A 23,866-nucleotide genomic window follows, 5' to 3' on the forward strand; every position below is an offset into this window, starting at 1 on the left:
TATACCCAATTAGAATCCTAGACTCCTTGGATTCAGATGAAGCCATTATTCCCTGTCTCCCCAAAACCTTACCTACCTGAGGCCTCTTCATGGACACAGTCCAGTTTCTGTTGAACTAGTCCAGCTCTGAAACTAATCCAGATTTTTTAAATGCTCAAATAGAAGCAAAGAGTTTTGGTAAAAAGTTGTGGAGCATGGGTCCAAGAGCATCTTACTGGCAGGGACTTTCAGATGTGCAGTGAGAAAGCAGTGAACACAAGGGCCTCAATAGGTAGCGTTTGTGGTCCCACATTGCTCCCAGGGGTCATTATCAGGGTTTTCTTTTGAGTGTCTCTCTGACATCCAAACTTCTCAAAGGTACAATGAGACACATTATAATATTCAAGGGTTTACTTGAGCATTCAGTGATTCATGATTGGGCAGCTCCAAACTACAAGAAGTTTGGGAGTTCCAAAAAAGGAACATGGCAGGGGGAGGGAGGATTTTATAAGGAGAATGTGGAAGCAAGGCAAGAAAATATTTGATTGGTTAATTAGGGCAATTGCTTGTGTGAAATTTCCTAGTTAGAGTTTAGTTGATAGCTTTTGGTTTGTTAAGCTTAGTGGAAAGTTCCTAGTTAGGATTTAGTTTATAGTTTCTGATGGCCTAGAATATGACCATTTACACCTAATTGCATTTCAGTTTGCTTATACAAGAACCGAGGGCACTGGAACCACCACAGACTAATGGCCTCCAATGAATTTATTTATTTTTATCATGACCAATATGAACAAAGTCTCCATATACATTATCATACAAGTCTTTTGGAAATATGTTTTGACTTTATGTGAGCCTATAACTAGCTTATATTGGAGGTCAAACTGCTAGATAGTTTTCCAGCATGGTAGTTGTACATTGTACCCTCCACCAGCAATGTATGAGAGCTCTCATTATTCCTCATCATCACCTGTATTTTGTGTTGCAAATATTTTTAATTTTAACCCTTCTAGTGGCATGTAGCTAGCTCTATTATCATTTTAAAATCTGAGACTCACTAAAGAATGAAGTTCAACACATACTTAGGTGTTCATTGATAATTGATATATGTTCTTTTATGAGGGGTATCTTTATATTGCTAATAGAAAAAAAACAAACTCCATAAAATAATTTAAAGAGGCTTATTCTCAGACAACTCTGTGTGACTGAGCCTCAAGAGGTCCTGAGAAAATGTGTCTGAGGTGGCCAGGCAGCCGGGTTACAGCTTGGCTTTATACGAGACAGATACTGCAGGTAAAATCCTAAATCAATACATAGAAGGTGTGCATTGCTTTGGTAGGGGGTGCAGCTTACAGGTTACAGGTGGGTTCAAAGATTCTTTGATTTGTAATTGGTTAAAGAAATAAAGCTTTGTCTGAAGGCTTGAAATGTTTTAGTTTAAGATAAGGAAGTTCCTTAATCAGAGACCAGCCATACTATACTGATTCAAGTGATCTGTTAAAGAAATTTATGGCTTACAGGCAATTTTAATCTTTTCCCTACATGGTCTTAGGTTCTTTTAATAATTTAGTGTCTTATTATCTGAGGAGTGTTTTACCTCTCTTCCCTTCATGGTCAGGAAATCAGTTCTAAGGTATTTCTGTGATCCCTTTGTCCAAGAGTGTGTCTGTTCAGTTGGGAGGGAAGCTTAAGATTTTATTTTAGTTCACAATATCTTTGACCAAAATGTTTTTGTTTGTATCTATATCAAAATTTGTAAAAATTTTCTTTGTATGCTAGACAAAATTATTTTGTCAAACATAATGTGCCACAAATATTTTCTCTTGTTTTGTGGACAGTCTGTTCTTCCTCCAGTGGTGTGATACCAGAGAAAATCTTGCAAAACAGAGGATTTTAATAGGATACAATGTTTCCAAACACAATAACTAAACACTTAGGATACAATTATACATCACATTTAGTACAAGGAAACAAGAAAATCACAACCTGAAAATCATGACCAACAGATGTGTACACTGACATAACACAAGCATTTGATTTATGTGACAAGGATCTTAAAATAGCTATCACAAAATTGATTCAATGATCAATTACAAACACAGTGGAAATAAATGAGAATAATTAATCCTCAAGAAAGAAATTTTAAAAATCTCAAGAACAAAATAGAAGATAAAAAGCGTTAAATGAAAATTTCAGAATTGGTCTGGTATGGTAGTTCACACCTGTAGTCTACTCACAGCTACTGACTTGGGAGGCTGAGGCAAGAGGATTTCTTGAGCCCAGGGGTTTGAGGTTGCAGTGAGCTAAGATGATGCCACTGCACTCTAGCCATGGTGACAGAGCAAGACTCAAAAAAAATCAGAAGTGTAAAATGCAACACCCAAAATTTTAACAACATTTAATATATATATATATATATATATATATATATGTATACACATATATATATATATATATATATATATAAACATTTTATGGGCTAAACAACTAAATAGAGAGTATAAAGGAAAGAATCAGTGAACATGAAGATAGAACAATATACATTAACCCACCTAAAAAGAGAGAGAGAGAAACAGAAAATAGACTTTTAAAAATGAACAGAGACACAGAGGTCTATAGAACTAACACAAAAGATCTAATATCCATATTATCAGAATTCCCAAAAGAGAGTTAAAAATAGGGAAGGCTGAAAAAGTAAAAAGTGATCAAAGAAAGAATGACTATGGACCTCTCAAGGTTAGTAAAAAAAAAAAATACACACATATATATATACACACACACACACATATATATGCACACACCAATAGATTCCATAAGCTACCCACAAAACTAGAGGAAAAAACTAGAATTATCCATACCACAACACATCACAATTAAACGTCCGATAAACTAAAGACAAAATAAAATCTTGAAAGCAGCAACAACAACAAAAAAGGCACCTTACATAAGGAGAAAAATCAAATGACAGCTTTCATGGAAACCATGAAAACTATGGAAATCATGGAAACAAAAAGGAATTGGCAAAACATTTTCAAGTGTAGAAAGAACAGAACTGTCAACCCAGAATTTTGTATCCAGAGAACATATTCTTCAAGAATGAAGAAAAAATAAAGACATCGTGAATAAAGAAAAACAGAGAAGTTACCATGAGCTGGTCTAACTAAACAAATAACTTTGAAAAGTTCTTGGAACAGAAAAGAAATAAAAAAGAGGCAATCATGAAATATTAGGAGGGAATAAAACATGTAAAATAATAGACTTTCCTTCTTCCCTTGAATTTTCTAAATTATGTTTAACATTTAAAAATAAATTATAACATCATTCAATGTAGTACTCAATGCATATAGAGTAAATGCTTAACATTATTTTATTATAAATAAAAAAAGGGTAAAAGATTTAAAGGGAGATAAAATTTCTTTACTTTGCTCAAACTTGTAAATATCAACACTGGTGGACTATGATAAGTTATGTATGTATAGTGTAATACCTGGACACATCACTAAAAATGTCTATACAAAGAGATATAGTCCAACACATTATAGATGATTCAAATTGGAATTACAATACAAAAACAAGTTAAACAAGTAGGCAGGAAAGGCAGGAAAAGAAAACAGGCAACAAACATAAAACTAACAAAAGTGACAGACATATGCCCTAAATTATTGCTAATTACATTAAATTTAAGTTTAAATGCATTAATCAAATGATAAAGATTGGCAGAATGGACTTAAAATGTGATCCAACTAGATGTGTCTACAATAAACTCAGTTCAAACATAAAAACATGCACAGGCTAAAAGTCAATGATAAAAAAAAGATACACATGCAAACATTAATCAAAAGAAAACAAGAGGGGATAGATTAATATCAGATAAACCAGACTTTAGAGCAAAGCAAATAACTAGAGTCAGAGAGAGATATCACATCCATATGATCAATTCACTAAGCCTACATCACAGTCTTTCATGTATATGTATCAAAAACAGAGCTGCAAAATATGTGAAGCAAAAACTTCTAGAACTATTGGAGAAATAGACAAACCAACAATCATAGTTGGGGTATCAAAAACCATCTCCCAACATGGATAAGACAACCACACAGAGAAAATCAGCAAGGACAAGAAGTGCTAAACAACAGGATTATTTTGGGTTGAATCATATACCCCTTAAAATATGTCGAAGTCCTACGGTACCTGTGAATGTGACCTTAATAGGAAATAGGTTCTTTGTAGATGATAAATTAAAATAAAGTCATTAGGGTGGGCCTAATTTAATATGATGGTGTCCTTATAAAAAAGGAAAATCTAGACATAGAGACAGACACAGGGAGAACCCCATATATAGAGAAGTGATACATTTTAAGTCAAGGAAAACTAAATATTTTCAGCAAACCACCGGAAGGAGGAAGAGAGACATGGAAGAGATTTTTTCCTTCAAAGACTTGAAAAAGAATCAACCCTGTCCTACACCTTGATCTCAGACATGTAGCCTCTACATTTGTAAAACAATGCATTGCTGTAGGGTGAGCCCCCCAGTTTGTGGTACTTTGTTATGGCAGCCATAGAAAACAAATACAAGCATCAAAGACAATGATTTAATTGAAATTTATAGATAACTCGACCTACCAATAGAATGTACTTTCTTTTCAAGTGTCTAACAAATACCAAATATGATAAATCCATTAAAAACTGAACACATTTAAAAGAAGTCAAATCACATAGAGTGTATGCTGAGATCACAGTAAAATCAATCTAGAAATTAATAACAAAAAGATAACATGAAAAATCTTCAAACATTTCGAATAATCTCCAAACTAAACAACATATGACTAGATAATCACTGAATCAAAGACAATGACTCAAGTGAAATTTAAAAATAAATAAAATTGAATATAAATGAAAACACAAGATTTTGAAATCTGTGAGACATGGTTAAAGCAGTGTAGAAAGAAAAATATATTGTACAAGTACAGTCATGTGCTAGAGAATGACATTTTGGTCAACGATGGACCAAAAATATGATTAAAACAGAGCAGAAATATTCTTCTCACGTATAGAGACATGGTAGTGCAATCCATTATTCGTGTGGTTGTGTTGATGCTTGTGTATACACCTAAGGTGCTGCCAGTCATATAAAAGTATCCCACATATGTACAGTACATAATATTTGTAAATACATATGGTTTATGTATTTATTATACTATCATTTTATTGTTCCTTTAGAGGTACTCTTTCTATGTAAAACTTATTATAAAATTCAACTGTAAAACTACACCTGGCAGGTCCTTCAGAAGGTGTTACAAGAGAAGGCGTTGCTATCACAGAAGAGGGCAGTTCTAGGCATGTTAGTGCCCAGGAAGGCTTTCCAGTAGAACAGAAGTGGAGGTGGAAGATAGTAATAGTGATGATCCTGACCCTATGTAGGCCTAGGCTAATGTGTGTGTTTTATCTTAGTCTTTGACAAAAAAAGTTTAAAAAGTAATAAAAAGATATAAAACAAAACAAAGAGTATAGAATAAGGATATAAAGAAAGAAATTATTATTATACAGCTTTACAGTCTGTATTTTAAGCTAAGTGTTATTAAAACAAAGTCAAAAAGTTAAAAAAATTTAAAAGTTTATAAAGTAAAGCTACAGTAAGGTAAGGCTAACTTATTATTGAAGGAAAAAACAACTTTTAAAAATAAATTAAGGGGTGTAGCCTAAGTGTACTTAAGGGGTATATCCTAAGTTTGATAAAGTCTACAATAGTTTACACTAACGTCCTAGGCCTTCACATTCACTCACAACTCATTCACTGACTCACCCAGAGCAACTTCCAGTCCTGCAAGCTCCATTCATAGTAAGTGTCCTATATATGGGTACCATTTTTACTCTTTTTTATTGCATTTTTCCTGTATCTTTTTATGTTTAGATATGTTTAGATACAGAAAAAAAGCCATATAGCTACAACCAACTGATTTTCACCAAAGCAGACAAAAACACTGAGAAACGATGCCCTATTCAATAAATGGTGCTGGGAAACTTGGAGAACCACATGCAGAAAAATGAAACTGAACTACTATCCCTCACCATATACAAAAATTAACTCAAGATGGATTAAAGACTTAATTGTGAGATCTGATATCATAAAAGTTGTTTCTTTGAAAAGATCAACAAAATTTACTAACTTTTCCCTAGATTGATGAGAGAGAGAGAGAGAACTCAAAGATTCAAATTAGTACTATAACAAATGAAAGAGGAGATATTACTACTAATTTTACAGACATGAAAACGATTATATTGCAAAGCTACGGTTACTGACCCCCAGGCGGCAGCCCAGAACTGGTGTGTGGCCTGTTAAGAACCGTGCCACGCATCATAGCCTGAGCTCCACAGCCCCTGGCTTTCTGTGGAAAAATTGTCTTCCATGAAGAGATTAAATCAGTAATCAAAAATCTCCCAGCAAGAACCCAGGACCAAATGGATTCACTATTGAATTGCACCAAATATTTAAAGAATCAATGCCAAACCTCAAACTTCTGAAAATTGAGTAGGAGGGACCACTTCCAAACTCACTTTATGAGGCCAGCATTACCACAGCCAGTATCTTTATTGAACACAGATGCAAAAATCCTCAATAATATACTAGCAAACCAAATTCAAAATCACATTAAAAAATCCATACACTATAATAAAGTGGGATCTATCCCAGAGATGCAAAGATGATTTCACAAATGAAAATCAATAAATGTGACAGAACACATCAACAGAAGGAATAAAAATTATATAATTTTTATAGATACGGAAAATCATTTCACAAACTCATCTGACACCTAAAAAAATTAAAGTGCTTGATTTTTTGTTCTAATCACATCTTAACTGCCCTGTTGTGAATATTTTGTTCATAAATACAAAAAGTTTATTGGCTTTCCTTTTTGCTGAAGAATGAAACTTCGTAATAATAATAATCATAATAAATAACAAAACAAAACAACAACAAATAGAAAAACGAGGTGTGGGACCGCTCCCAGCACAGAGTTCGAGTTCAAGTGCTCCGTCCTGTCTGCTGTCTGCCTATGTCATCTCTCCAATCCCAGTGCCCCCAGCAGGGGCGAGGGCGACCTCCAATATTTATGAGGCACTGATGATCCTTGGCCGGATCCATGATTTCATCAAGGAAGGAAAAATGATGATTGTGATTTCTGTTATTACTTCTGCATTTTATAATGAAAACTTTTTGTAACAATTTTGGTTACACTAATGAAATTCATATTACAGAGGCAGTATATGTATTCCTCCAGTGGTGAATAATGTTATTTATGGGAAGAGAGATTGTTAGGAAATGAGAAGTTTCTTAAAATCTGGATGTTTCAATACGCTTCAATTATTGTATTTTTTGATGCTCAAAGTGTCCAAATTTTATCCAGTGGAACTACTTCAGGTACTCTTGTTTCCTTTTCACTTGACCTCATTACTCTTTGATATCTCTCTTGCTTTCTGAAGAAGAATATGTTTTAGGACTATTGTTAGCATTTCTTTAGAAATCATAGTTAATTTACCTGAGAATTATATCTAAAGACAACTTTTGGGAAACTCTGGTTCTCACTGCTACTAGTTAGCATGGCTTTTATGTTTTTTGCAACAGAGAGTTAATAACTATGCTTTTCCTAGAAAGAGAAAAATAAACTATAATTTTATATTTCTAATTCAAATTAAAATTATAGAATTTTTACTTAAATTAGTTGTTCCTATCTATTTAAAATATTTTATCTTTTCCTGAAAATCTTGTTTTTGATAATATCAGTATAATTACTTACCAATTTGTCTTATGTGTCTCAAAATAATACCAGTAGTAGTACAAAACAAAACTACTTAATGTAGTTTGATATATCTTTGCCATTATTGTGTCATTAGAATATACTTCACTAGTCTGTGTTTAAAGATACTATATTTGAAATATTTTCTCTTGGTGGTTATTCCATCAACTTTTCCATTTCAGGTAAATTTTCAAATGTAGGACAAAAATGTGATTGTAATATTGGAGTATTACCTTATAAATGACTGTACATTCTGTGGTTATGTTCCATTTTGTTATTTTCATTTATCTTTTATCACTTTATTTTGATCAATTTAAAATTGCCTGTTGTTCACTTCATTTAGTTCTGATTTCATCTTATTAATTTCACTCCTTCTGCTGAGTTTGGGGTCGGTCTGTTCCTCTTTCTCCAGCTCTTGGAGTCTATTCATTAGGTTGTCCATTTGTAAATTTTGTGTCTTTTAGATAGAGGCATTTATGGAAATAAACTTTCCTCTCAGGACTGCTTTAGCTGTGTCCCACAGATTTTGATAACTTGTGTCTCCTTTGTCATTTAGTTCAAAGAATCTTTTGATTTCCATCTTGATTTCCTCATTTATGAAATGATCGTTCAGGAGAGGTTGTTTAGCCTCCATGACTTTGAGTAGAAACAAGAATTTCTATTAGGGTTGATTTCTATTTTTCCATTGTGATCTGAGAATATGCACAGTATTACTGAAGCCAGCATAACTCTAATACCAAAACCAGGAAAGGATGCAACAAAAATACAAAACCACCGACCAATATCCCTCATTAATATAGATGTAAAAATTCTCAATAAAATCCTAGCAAATCCAATCCAGCTGTTTATCAACAAAATAATCCATCATGACCGAGTGGGTTGCATCCCAGAGACACAGGGAGGGTTCAACATACACAAATTTATAAATGTAATGCTCCACATAAATAGAAGCAAAAACAAAGACCATATGATCCTCTCCATAGATGCAGAAAAAACATTTGAAAAACTTCAACACCCTTTTATGATCAGAATGCTTAACAAAATAGGCATAGACAGAGCCTACCTAAAAATAATACAAGCCATATATGAAAAACCCACAGCCAACATCATACCGAATGGGGAAAAATTGAAAGCCTTCTGAGTCAGCACTGGAAGCAGACAAGGTTGCCCACTGTCCCCACTGCTATGCAGCATAGTGCTGGAAGTCCCTGTGAGAGCAATCAGGCAAGAGAGCAGAATGAAGTGTGTCCGAATGGGGACAGAAGAGATCAAACTCTAACTCTTTGCAGATCATATGATATTATATCTATAAAACCCCAAGGATTCAACCAAGAGACTCGTGGAACTGATAAATGAATTCAGTAGAGTGTCAGGATACAAAATCAATACACACAAATCAGAGGCATTCATATATGCCAATAACAGTCAACAGAGAACCAAATCAAAGACTTAATACCCTTTACAATAGCAACAAAGAAAGTAAAAAAACATAGGAATACATTTAACTAAGGAGGTAAAAGACCTCTACAGGAAGAACTATCAAACACTGAGGAAGGAAATTGCAGAACATGTAAATAGGTGCAAAACCATACCATGCTCATGGATTGGAAGAATCAACACTGTTAAAATGTCCATACTACCCAAAGTGATCTACAGATTCAATGCAATCCCTATTGAATTACCAACATCATTTTTCACAGATATAGAAAAAATAATTTTATGCTTTGTATGGAACCAGAGAAGACCCCATTTAGCAAAATCAATTTTAAGCAATAAGAACAAAATGGGAGGTATTAATTTACCAGACTTCAAGCTATACTACAAAGCTGTGGTTATTAAAACAGCTTGGTACTGGCACAAGTACAGGGACACAGACCAGTGGAACAGAATCAAGAATCCAGATATAAAACCATCCTCATGTAGCCATCTAATATTTGACAAAGCAGACAATAACATACTCTGGGGAAAAGAATCCTTATTCAATAAATGCTGCTGGGAAACCTGGATAGCCACATGTAGAAGACTGAAACAGGATCCACACATTTTACCTCTCACAAAAATCAAATCACAGTGGATAACAGACTTAAACCTTAAGTGTGAAACGATTAGAATTCTAGAAGAAAATGTGGGAAAGACTCTTATAGACATTGGCCTAGGCAAAGAATTTATGAAGAAGGACCCAAAGGCAATCACAGCAACAACAAAAATAAATAAATGGGACCTTATTAAATTAAAAAGCTTCTGCACAGCCAAAAAAAAAAAAAAAACTGTCACGAGCGTAAATAGACAAACTACAGAATGGAAAAAAGTTTTTGCATGCTACATATCTGACAAAGGACTGATAACTAGAATCTATTTAGAACTCAGGAAAATCAGCAAGAAAAAATCAAACAACCTATCAAAAATTGGGCAAAGGACATGAACAGAAATTTTTCAAAAGAAGACAGAAGAATGGCCAAAAAACACATGAAACAAACCTGTAACATCTCTAATCATCAGGGAAATGCAAATCAAAACCACACTGAGATATCACTTAACTCCAGTGAGAATGGCCTTTATCGAAAAATCCCAAAAAGGTAAATGTTGGTGTGGATGCAGAGAGATAGGAACACTCAGGCACTGCTGGTGGGACTGCAAACTAGTGAAACCTCTGTGGAAAGCAGTATGGAGATACCTTAAACAGATACAAGTAGACCTACCATTTGATCCAGGAATCCCATTACTGGGCATTTACCCAAAAGAACAAAAGACATTCTATAACAAAGATATCTGCACCCGAATGTTTATACCAGCACAATTCACAATTGCGAAGATGTGGAAAAAGCCCAAGTGCCCATCCATCAATACATGAGTGGATTAATAAAATGTGGTATATGTATACCATGAAGTACTACTCAAAATAAGAAACAATGGTGATATAGCACCTCTTGTATTTTCTTGGAAAGAGTTGGAACCCATTCTACTAAGTGAAGTATCACAAGAATGGAAAAATAAGCACCACATGTACTCACCATCAAATTGGTTTCAATGATCATCACCTAAGAGCACATTTAGGAATAACATTAATCGGGTGTCGGGCAGATGTGGGTGGGGGAGGGGATGGGTGTATACATATATAATGAGTGTGACGCTCACTGTCTAGGGGATGGACACGTTTGAAGCTCTGACTCCGGGAGGGGGCGGTAAGGGCAATATACGTAACCTTAAATTTTTACCCCAATATGCTGAAATAAGAATAAAAAAAAATAAAATTAAAAAAAAACATATATGCTGAGACAGTCAATGATAAATGTTCTTCACCACAAAGGTGATGACTATGAGAATTAAAGCATCTGTTGGCCGGGCGCGGTGGCTCACGTCTGTAATCCTAGCTCTCTGGGAGGCCGAGGTGGGCGGATCGTTTGAGCTCAGGAGTTCGAGACCAGCCTGAGCAAGAGCGAGACCCCATCTCTACTAAAAATAGAAAGAAATTATATGGACAGCTAAAAATATATACAGAAAAAATTAGCCGGGCATGGTGGTGCATGCCTGTAGTCCCAGCTACTCGGGAGGCTGAGACAGGAGGATCGCTTGAGCCCAGGAGTTTGAGGTTGCTGTGAGCTAGGCTGACGCCACGGCACTCACTCTAGCCTGGGCAACAGAGTGAGACTCTGTCTCAAAAAAAAAAAAAAAAAAAAAAGCATCTGTTAATTAGCTAGAATAAGCATTAGACAATGGGTGTGTGTGTATGTATATATATTTCAAAACATCACATTTTACATGATAAATACATATAAGGCTATCAGTCAATTAAAAAAATCAATAAAAATCTTTGAAGTATAGCATTGTTCTAAATGCTGAGCCTGGATCTTTGTCATGAGCTTAACTGAACAGTTTCAAAAATATAGAGCTTTAGTGCTGTTTTTGTCATTCTATTTGTCAGTCATAAGCAAGGGAACTCTGATATTTACCACCAGATTCAGAATCCAGCACAGAACATGAAAAGGGCTTTAATGCTTTTATTTGAAGCTAAGGACAACTGGACTTCTTGGCGTTGATGATTATGGTATGGAAGACACTAAAGAGATATGTAGTGCTCACTGTCCCACCTCTGGCCACTGTCAGCACAGAAAAGAAGATTACATGCCAAATCACTGCTGAAATTTTCAATCAAATAGCTGCCATGATCCGAGATTCCTCTAGAGAGAATGACCAAATTGTTGGCCACAGTTAGATGACTGAAAATGAAAACTGTGTACTATGTACTGTACGAACTGAAATAAAGTCATGTAAAATAAATTCTCTAAGATTGAAATATCAGGTAAAGAAAGATTATTCCAAATTTTAAATCCACAGAAATCATTCTATTAAATTCTAAAAATACACTGAAAATACACACTCATAAGTAGATTCTAGATGGATACATATGTTGTACTATAAGTAATTGATAGAAAATTAAATTCAAACTTCTTCATTTACCTAAACTCTCTATTAAAAGATGGCCAAGTTCTGATGTTTCTTTATATAGTGCTTACCATATACATCACACACTTATTAATGCTTTCCTTATTTTAATTATTTTCATATTTATGACACTATATGTTAGGATCTAATAAAATTTTGCCTTTACAAAGCAAACAATACTGAGTTCTTGATTTAAGCCTCTGGCATTCAGAATTGTTTATCTTTCTTTGTACTTTAAGGCTCTTACTTTTAGCTTAGGACACTGAATCTCTCTAATCTTAAGTAATCAGAATGCTGCATGTATAACCTATAAATGGCCTCAAACTCTCTAAATTATTTTTTTCACCAAATTAAAAAATTCTGCACTTCTCATCAGAACTTTTAAAGTACTGTGTGAACTGGCAGGGGGTGAGTACAACAGTGAGAAAGTTATAGTCCAAGTACAGGCAGAAAGAAGAATGGCTTAGATATATTTGTAGCAGGGAATGAAGATAAAAAGATAGCAAAAACTGGAGAAAATTATGAAATCAAAGAAGCAGAGTTACCACTTATAAATTCCAAGCGTTGGTTGTTCTGTAGGTCTCCTCTCTCCATATGCAAAATCAGTGCCATTTTTCCACCCTGCACATTTTCAATCTCTTACCTGGAGCCACAAACTCATTCCCACAGAAATATTTACTGCTAATTATAAAGCATCTATTACATACATAACACTGTCCTGTACTTGTTCCTTCTATTTAAATATCAAAACAACCCCATAATTTATAAATCCTTCTTAGTGTTTACCTGAACAAATTAGCTGACACAGTCAATAAATCAATTAGGTCAATGACAAAAAGTAAAAGAAACAGTGACCAAAAGTACTTTCAATACACTCCCCAAATTAGAAGGAAAATATAGAATGTGCTGAGTAAATATAATGAACTTGATACACTGTGGAATTACTCATACCTTCAGATTATTTTATGAGCACCATTAAATTTTATAAAAATCATTCTTCAAATTGAAGAGCATGTCATATAAAGAATACTTAATGAACTTTGAAATAATAAAATTATACATCAGGCCTAGCATGAGTAATAACCATGTAAGAACAGAAGACTGGCATGGGCAGGTTCTGAACCAGAAGCTTTAGGGTTTTAAACAAATTAATTCAACATAAAGCAAAAAATTTTGCTTTTAGAATCTTTGAAGTTTCTAGTTCGCTAGTAAATTCTCAACACTTTTGAAATAATCTATTTTTTCCAATATTTCTTCTTTTCTTTTCAAAATAGGTATACATCCACATTCACACAAACATAATTACTTACTCTGTAAATCTATTACAACTAAAGTTCATCTTAACCATGATGTATTTGTATGTTGGATTCCATGTAAATAAAAAATGTGTTTATTTGTGCTTCACTGGCTAAAGAGGTTGCATGTTGAAAGAAAAATGTAGAATAAAATGGAACAAGTAGTCATTCAGTGTTCAGAAATGGATGGCTTTTCTTTAAATGGACAATATTTATTATAAGGATTACAGTAACAATGTAATTGCAAAAATAATAAAAAATAATAAAACTTTTGGGAACATTATACTTTGAAGTATTAGAAATTTAAAGGCACAGAAAAAAGGATCACAAATGATGTCATTTTAGTGTGTCACCAATTGTACATTTTTACAATTCATTACCTCCAACTCTGAGTAACATCAGACAGGTTAATGTTAGTGGCAAAATAACACTTCATTCAATCTACAACATGTTTGACACAATAGAAACCTTTTTTAACTTAATAAAACAAATTAAGTTTACATGTAATCTAAAAGTATTTCAAAATTCACTCTATTTCATCATTGTAATTTGCAATTAGTAAAACAATTATTTCTAATATTGCAATTGTTTCATTCTGATCATAATGAGAAGAATATTAGTCTGCATACCTACATTATACATCACTTGAAATACTGTTTGTTAAAAGTCAACCACAAAGCACCTCTCCATTTCATACATGTTACATTTCAGTGATTTCAATTTTCCATGGAAAAGTACATGAATGATGCCTACTTAATACAGAAAGACTTCTAATAACTGTGATGTAGCTACCATTAAAAACACACATTCACATATATACTAGGAATGAAAGCATAGCATCTACTGCTTTGAGAGTTGAATCACATCAATATTTGCTTGTCAAAAAATGCAAAAAATTATACTTTGTTACATTTTCACCCCACCCTGACCAGAAAGTGTATTTTACATGTAACTATAACTCTCAAAAAACCTCTCTCTTTTTTCAAACTGACATACAAATAAATTATCTAACTATTTTAACTAGATTATTCTCTATAATCAACAACCTGGTTTAAAGAAATGGTTGAATGTGTTAGTGCCTTAGCGCATTGTACTGTGAATCCTCTGATATCTATTTAGACTTGATTTTTGATTAAATCTGTTCCAAAATTTATTATATATGTAAAGTAGTTTTAAGTATCAATTCTGTGTTGTTCTCTAAGATATACCTTTTCAATAAATCTTTTTTCACATTCATTAAATTTGTAAGGTTTCTATCTATTAAAAATTTTCTGATGTTGAGCAATGCTTGAGAAAATATTGGAGGGTTTCTTTCAGTGTAAGTTCTCTCATGTCTAATAAGATCTGTGATAGAAGTAAAGGTATGTTCAGTGATCTACATTATTATTGTTTACTTTCAGAATAAGTACTGTTGTGCATTTTATGGCTAATGCTTTGGGAAAGCACTTCCAGAGTCATTACATTTATCTCACTTTTATCTAATATGATGTCTTTGATGTTGAGTAAGATGTGAGCAGTTATTGAAGGCTTTGCCACATTCTTCACATTTGTAGGGTTTCTGTACAGTATAAATTCTTTTACGTAGAGTAAGGTATGTGTTCCGGGTAATGGTTTTGCCACATTCTTCATATCTGTAGGATTTCTCTCCAGTATGACTTTTCTTTATGTACCATAAGGTGTGAGCACTGGGTAAAGGCTTAGACACATTCTTCACATTTGTATGGTTTCCCTTCACTATGACTAAACACAGAGTAAAGATTGAGGACTGGGTAAAGGCTTTACCACGTTCCTTACATTTGCATGGTTTCCCTCCTGTATCAATTCTTTTATGTAGATTGAGGTCTGTGCACCGGGGAAAGGCTTTGCCACATTCTTCACATTTGTATGGTTTCTCTCCTGTATGAATTCTTTTATGTAGAGTAAGGTATGAGCACTGGGTAAAGGCTTTGCCACATTCTTCACATTTGTATGGTTTCTCTCCTGTATGAATTCTTTTATGTAGAGTAAGACTTGAGCACTGGGTAAAGGCTTTGCCACATTCTTCACATTTGTAGGGTTTCTCTCCTGTATGAATTCTTTTATGTAGAATAAGGTATGAGCACTGGGTAAAGGCTTTGCCACATTCTTCACATTTGTATGGTTTCTCTCCTGTATGAATTCTTTTATGTAGAGTAAGACTTGAGCACTGGGTAAAGGCTTTGCCACATTCTTCACATTTGTATGGTTTCTCTCCTGTATGAATTCTTTTATGTAGAGTAAGGTGTGAGCACTGGGTAAAGGCTTTGCCACATTCTTCACATTTGTATGGTTTCTCTCCTGTATGAATTCTTTTATGTTCAGCAAGACGTGAGCAGTGGGTAAAGGCTTTGCCACATTCTTCACATTTGTATGGTTTCTCTCCTATATGAATTCTTTTATGTTCAGTAAGACTTGAGTACCGGGTAAAGGCTTTGCCACATTCTTCACACTTGTAGGGTTTCTCTCCAGTATGAATTCTCTTATGTGTAGTAAGTTTTGAGTACCAGTTAAAGGCTTTTCCACATTCTTCACACTTGTAGGGTTTCTCTCCTGTATGAATTTTCCTATGTCCAGAAACATTTGAGATGTGGTTAAAAGTTTTCCCACATCTATTATGCCTGAAAATTCCCTCTCCTGTAGGTCTTTTTTATGTCTATTTAGATTTGAAAATTTGGTAAAGACTTTTATACATCTGAATATTTTCCTATGGGTAGTTAACAAACATTGGGTAAGACCATCGTAATACACTTTCTGCCTCTTACACTCATTCACACATTCCCAGTCTTCTCTTAAGTGTATATTTTCAAGGCCACAGGTTTCATGTAGTCTCATTATTGATTTCTGAAATGAGTCCTTTATGCCCTGCTCTGGCACCAGGTCTTGGGTACAATGGGAAGACAGTTCTGAAAGAAATGAAAATAACAAAGTATCTCACTAACTAGACTCAGGTGAATATACTTCACAATTTGAATATACCAGGCACATTAGCAAGAAAGCACTATAGAATACCATGGTCTTATTTCCATGATAGATGTATGACCTTAAAAATATACTTACAAACATGACTTTTTGAGAAATCATAACTGCTAATAGTTCATAGCACCCCATATGAGAATGACACCAAGAACCAAATGGAACTGGAAGGGAAGTTTGTTACATTTACCTAGCAAAGCCCTTCCTCACCGCTGATATAGAGGAATCACATTAGTAGTAAAATTCCATCTCCTGGACTCCCTTTCAAAAGAGAATGAAAGTATTGGCACATATGTCCATACATCTCGTTTTTTATGGCCTTTCCACAAGCTGGTTTCTGTCTTCTATGATAACTACATAACTCTCTCGGAAAGGTGTGTACATATCAAAAATAAAATTCTGCAGTATTATAATGATGGTAAAAAAAATTTATTTATGCTATAAAATTTGAAAGACAAAATTAAAAAAGAGCATTACCATATATTAATTGATATACAATGTAAAAAGACATAATTATTGACATAAATATCATAAGGTTGGGGGCAGGTGTAAAGATTAAGAATTTTTCTATGCAACTGTAGTTGAGTAGTTATCAGTTCAATGCATTTTGCAACTTCAAAGGATTTTAGGTAATTCTCACTGTGAACATCAGGAAAATGTTCATAGAGATACACAAAGGAAGTTGGACAAAGAAACAAAATATGTCCCTAAATATTAGTGGCACATAATGTAGAAGAAAAAAAGAGGAAACAAAGAAAAAATAGTGACAAATTTATATAAAACGATTAATATTAGGGAAATTATAGTCCTTCCCTTTGAGAAAATTATATAAATATTTATGTACCAGTATTTCCAGTCAGAAGACACAGTTAAATAAAGGGATTAAGAAATCCAACTATATTCTCTCTAAAGAGACTTTACTTTATATCTTGTGAAAACTATAGACTAAAACTGGCAGGATATAACAAGATATACCATGAAAACCTTAAGCATATAACAGCAGTGGAGTTCAAAATTATATTAGGCATATTATATTTGAAGTGAAAAATGTTACAGTTTATAAAATATACTTTAGGCCAAAACTTTCACAAGAGACAAACAAGGACATTTAATATAAAAAGAGGTCATTCACTGAGAACCCATGAAAGTAATACATATATATGATATCTATCTTTATCTGACATCATGGTTCACAAATATATAAAGAAAATATTGACACAATTGAAGCAAGAAATGGACAGCAACATAATAGGATACTTTGATATTCCACTTTCAATAATAATAAAGCCAGTCAAATTAATAATAAGAAAATAGAATATTTGAAAACACCGTAGAGCAATTAGACCTAACAGATATATAGAGAACACTCTACAGAATAATAATAGAACATACAATTTTCTTAATACCTCATAAAACATTCTTCCTAAAAAACTACCTCTTTGGCCACAAAACAAGTGTTACCCAATTTTAGAAAACTGAAATTTTTCACACTTTAATTTCTGACCAGAATGGAATGAAACTGTAAATAACTAACAGAAGAAACACAGAAAAATTCAAAAATATATGAAAATAACACACTTTTGAACATGTTCGTGTTCAAGGAAAGAAGACTTAATGCTGTGAAGATGTCGATAGTGGTCTACAGATTCAATGCAATTCCTTTCAAATTCTCAATTTAATTTTTTCAAAAAGAGAAACAGCAAACCCAAAAATAATATGGACTCTCAAGAGACCACAAAGATCTGAACAATCATCAAAAAGACAAACAAAGCTATTGGTACCATACTTCCCCATTTTAAAACATTGAAAAAGCTACAGTAGTCAATGAAGTTTTCTACGGGCAGAAAGACAGAAAACTGGACCAATGAATCAGAAAGAAACACGAATATAAACTCTTGCATATATTGTAAAATAAAAAGGTATCTTCACACTCATATTTATTTCATCATTATTCACAAAGGCCAGTAGATGAAAGAAACCCAAACTTCCCTTACCAAATGAAAGGATAAGTACAATTTGAAACTTAGAAATAATGGATTATTTCTCAGCTTTAAAAAACAAATAATCTAATAACACGCACAGTAGAGATAAACCTTGATGACATTATGCTTAATGATGGGATGGGGGTATAACTACATGATGAATGCAATGCACACTGTCTGGGGAATGAACATGCTTGAAGCTCTGACTCGGGGGTATGGGCAGGACATGGGCAATATATATAACCTGAACTTTTGTACCCACATAATAAGCTGAAATAAAAAAAAATGATTATTTCCCCAAACTCATAGTAACAATTTATTATATTTTTATATATTTGTATTATGAATTTACATTAACAAAATGAAATAAAACAAATTTATAGAATTCAAAAAAAAAGTGAGTGGTGTTTTGGGCAGCTTCTCTAATTGAGACAGAGGCACCAGATGTGTTTATTTACCATGGGAACCAGTACTTATGCAAATTGATTCTCCCTGGTTCAGCAAAATCCAATATGGCAGTTCTCCAGGGGAGGTTTGGTGGGGGAACATTGACAGACCACTGTTTTCCTTTTCTCCTCCCCACCCTCCCAATGGACACGAACTTTCATTCACTGCCTGATTTTGAAACTGGGACCCTTCCCCAATGCTTCTCATCCTGTTGACTGTGCTGTCAGCAGACAGATGCACCAAGTGTCTGTCAATGCGAAGATCACAAGCTGAGCTAGGTGAAAAAGCACCCATAGCACTGAGAGCTGGGCATCTCAGCACAGAGAATTCCAGCATCAGCTATGGTGGCGAGAAGGGGCCATGGTCTTCCTGTAACACTCTCAGGAAGAGGGAGTGCCAGGCCACCCTCCTCCTCTCTGAGTTGCAGCACCAGATACACTTTCCAAGGCAGGCTTGGCTGGTAGTTTGCACCCCATTGCCAAAGGTGTGCTTAGTCACTCAGTGCAGCTTTTGCTGGAAGTGTTCTCCCCGATGCCCAAGGCAGACTTAGTCACTCAGTGCAAGGTGCTTTGGCAGTTGCTATGGAGGGAGTGTGGTCACACAGCTATGAGAACCTTAAGCCAAAATTGCTTCCTGGGATGCCTGGAGTGTATCAGGTGCAGAGGGGGGGTGTCCATGTGCAGTGATTCTGGCTCTCTTGTTGCTCATAGCACACTCCCATGGGATGAGAGACATGCATCGTATTGCAGGCCTGAGGCACCTGGCTGGGGGAGGTCAAAATCCCTTACTTTTTCCCTGGGCTCCAGAAGTCCTGTGATTTTGTTTGTGCCAGTTCCTACCTTTTATCCTCCTCTCTTCTCAGCTGCTCAGTACCTGTTGTTAGTGTCCCGGACTCCACTTGTTTCAGACTGTATGGTCCACCGCTTACCAGGAATCATCTTCCACTCCCCTCTGTTAAATTGTCAACTGTTCTACTTGAATGCTCTGACAAGCCTTGATTCTTATCAGCCATCTTGAAGTCTCCTTACATGATTATTTCTCTCACACCAATATAATACACCTTCAGCAATAAAGAACTGCTTAAATTACAATTTTTATGACTACTCACCCAGTAAAGATAAAAGAATTATAGACCACAAACCAAGAAAACAAATAAGTAAGTTTGAAACAAACTAGACATAATTTTTACTCATACAGGCAAGCAAACACATAGAAAATTATTTTAGCACTGGATAAATTGCTAGTTCATATTTAAATATTAAATCATACTATGTTAAAGTGATCAGAGTTGAATATTGTCACACGAAATTTCAATGTATAAGTAAAAACAAAGACAAAATTAACTGAACTCATCACAAGATTTCAGGGAATGCAGAGGATTCACAAAACCTGTCCCACAGCAACAAAAAACATAAATCTCCAGGAACCAATGCTTAAGAAATGGAGATATTTGGACTTTCTGAAAAACCTTAGAAATAATCATCTGAAACATCCCCTACAAGCAAAAACAAAACACAGACAACAAAATCTGCAAAATGATGCCTGAAGAAACTAAGATATTAACAGACATAAAAACTATAACAAGAACCCAACACAAATTGTAGAGCTGAAGAATACAATAACTGAGATGAAAAATTCACTAGAGAAGCACAGAAGCACACTTAATGAAGCAGAAGAATCAGAAAGTTGAAGACATTTCATTTATAAATATTGAGTCATGGAAGCAAAATTTTAAAAGGGACACAACTGAAGGTGGAGTATGGGACGTATTGGACACAGTCAGGTAGACCAATATGTCTAAGAAAGATTCCTAGAAGAAGAATATAGTGGGAAAATGGCGGAAAGATTATTTGGAGAATAAGGCAGCTGAGAATTTTCTAAATGCCAGAGTGATAAAAAAATATATATATTACCAATTAAGAAGGCTTCCTCTGGGAAATATTTTTTGCAAAAAAAAAAGAGAAAAATTAAAGATTTTCCAAGCTAAGCAAAAGTCAATGCTGTTCATCACCACGTGAATAGGCCAAAAGTAATGTAAAGGGGGTCCACTGTGATCAAAAATAAAATCATGTTGGGTAGCATTATAAACAGTTAAAAACATAAAGTTCTGTGTTAAAGATAAATGTATAAACAGATATAGAATTCTATTTGATAATGATGGTTCATAAACCCTCATAATAAATCTATAGAACTTAAAAAAACTGAAAGCATAAATGCGCAAAAATCTGTTCTCACATATACAATATAAAAGGTATAATTTGTGACATTAATAAGAACATGTGGCACTTTAAGACATGTAGGTTTTTTATTCACTTGAAGCGAAGCTGTTATGAGATTCAGATATATTGTTATAACACAGAGATTATTTAGTTAGTCTCCATTTCCTAATGTGGTCACAAACAGAATGCCTGTAGAAGGTATGCAAAAGCCAATGGGAAAGCAATCAAAGCATGTCATGTCAAAATCAAGGAAATAAAAATAAAGAGAATAAGACAGGCAATGAGGAACAATGCATCTACAGGGCACATGGGAAAGAATTAAAAAATTTCAATGGTAAGTTCATATCCTTTAGAAGTTACTTTAAATATAAGTGGTTTAAATTCTCTAATGAAAAATAAGATGACTTTATGGATAAAAAACAAACAGCACTCTACCATATGCCACCTACGAAAGCCTTCCTTTAGCTCTGAAAAGTCAAATTGGTTGAAAGTAATTGTAAAAAAAAAAAATGTATGTAAATAATTAGAGGAGGATAGTGTGGCCATAATTAAAGGAAATACTCCTTAAGTCAAAAACCATCAGAAGAGACAAAGACTGTTATAACATACTGATAAAATGTGTCATTTAGCAGAAATCTATAGCACAGGATACACATAGATATATACATGCAATGCACGTATTTTATCATAGATATTTTAAATATATATTACATACATCAGGACTTCTAAATATATTAAGCAAATAGGAACAAAAGTGTGGACAGAAGTGTTGCAAGAAACACCTAGCAAAACACTAATTATAGGAGACTGCAAGACCTCACTTTCAATAATGAACACAAAAATTTGATAGAAGATCAATAAGAAACAGATAATGGGAAAAACATTATAGATCAGTGTGATGTGAAAGACATTTAAAGAGAGAGAAGATGGCGCAGTGGTGGTGACTGCCTGGATCCGCGCTCCCAGTGAGGAAGCTGTGGATCCGGACCTGTCACAACGCTAGAGGACCGCTCCCACACAGGAACAGTGGTGTGAATCCACGGAAAATCAATGTGGGACAAACAGAGCGAGTGAGGTCTGTGGCGAACGAAAATTAGGATCGCGAAATTCTGCAGAATGCGGGACAGACAGTAGACAGCAGAGCGCAGGTCGGCTGCACCCGCCTCCAGGTAGGGCAGGGGCAGCCTCCTGGGAAAGCGGCTTACTCTCCTCACTGACCTCCACTCCCAATTGTTTAGAGACCTGCCTCAAGCCAGTGCAGAATCACCGAGGGAGACGTGGGGCATTGCAGACAGGAGGCTTTTTCAGGAAAATAGCTTAGAACCTGGGGGGTCTCAGCTGAGACAGCCCTTGGTGAGGAGGGACGGACCTGCGCCAGGGCAGAAAAGCACAAAGGATCCGCGAGCAAATAATTACGTTGTGCCTCCTCGATGCCTTTTTTGGCGGTTCTCCAGCGCTGGCCCCCAGTGGGCATCCTTGTTTGCCAGCCCCCCAGAAGTGGCAGTCTCTGCCTGCCGGGGAGCCGGTCCCCTCCAGCCCCGGAGCTCTGCGGGTGCCATCTTGAAAGCGAAGGTGAAACCACTCGGGAGCCATAAGGTTCCGAGCAGCTATCTCTGCCCGGTGCCCTCCGCTGGTCTCTGAACCCATGCCAGGAGCATGGGATATGCATGAGCACGCTGGGCAGGAGACAATAAAGGGTGAACAGCTTGGACCCTGGGGGAATCTCTGCCGGGACAGCGCTCGGTGTGAAGGGGTGGAGCTGCACTAAGGCATAAAAAATAAATAAATAAATAAAAATAATAGGCTCGCTGAACTATATATTTTATTCTTGGTGTATTTTTTTTCTGGTTTTTTTTTTTTTTTTTGTGGCAGCTTACGAGTCGGACAGCCTTAGTGGGCACCTTTGCCCTCCAGGCGTCTGGCTGCCATGCCTTTTGAATGTGGAAGCTAGATCCCCACCACCCCCGGAGCTCAGAGGGTGAGCAGGCACCATCTTGAAATCGACAGCGAAACCGCTCGGGACCCAAAAGCTGCCGAGCGGGCGTGAAGGGGCAGAGCTGCGCTAAGGCGTAAAAACAAAAACGTAGAGTCGCCGAACTATATACTTCAGATCTGTGTATCTTTTATTTTGCGGTGTGGTGTGGTGTTGTGTAGTTTTGTTTTTGTTCTTTCTTGTTTGTGTTCTTGGTGTTTTTGGTTTGGTTTTTTGTGTTTTTTTAATATATATATATTTTTTCTTTTCTCTTTTTCTTCTCTTTCTTTTCTTTCTTTTCTCTTCTTTTCTTTTCTTTTTTTTTCTTTCTTCTCTCTTCTTGCCTTCTAACTGGGGAACCACAGTGAGCTTCAGAACGGGCCAGGCCCCTGGCTCTGGTACATACTGAAACCGGAGCAGTCACCCCGAGCGTCGGCGATCTGCAGGCACGCAATCGCCATCTTGGGGCCCACAGCCAAGTCACTGCGGAGTAATAGGGTGCCAAGAGGCTCCCTGGATGGCCCCCTCCCTTTGTCCATGGACCTTATATAGGGGCCCCGCCCATGTGTAAACACTGAATACTTCTCCAGACGCGAGAGTGTGGAGCCTGGTCCCTGGGGACATTGGGCCAAGGCAGACTTTTGCCTATGGGAGCGGCAGCAACTGGGGTGCTGAGCGAGTGAGGGCACTGTCCACTGCCCATAGGTAGTATCTTTCCTGTGGATAGAGACAGAAACCACCCCTA

General features: G+C 35.5%; 1 protein-coding gene across 1 annotated transcript; it reads right to left on the reverse strand.

The window, feature by feature from the left end:
• Positions 1–15,479: 15,479 nt before the first annotated feature.
• On the reverse strand, positions 15,480–23,660 carry LOC138378464 (zinc finger protein 678-like; the record flags this gene model as incomplete). Its single annotated transcript, XM_069463791.1, has 4 exons — positions 23,528–23,660; positions 23,027–23,211; positions 22,566–22,708; positions 15,480–16,137 (listed from the first exon to the last, which is right to left on the reverse strand). Coding segments are annotated over exons 1-4 (1,119 nt in total), but the record flags the coding sequence as incomplete, so codon positions are not given.
• Positions 23,661–23,866: the final 206 nt, after the last annotated feature.

Source organism: Eulemur rufifrons, chromosome 30 (genome assembly GCF_041146395.1).
Source record: "Eulemur rufifrons isolate Redbay chromosome 30, OSU_ERuf_1, whole genome shotgun sequence".
In the NCBI taxonomy this organism is placed as follows: domain Eukaryota; kingdom Metazoa; phylum Chordata; class Mammalia; order Primates; family Lemuridae; genus Eulemur; species Eulemur rufifrons.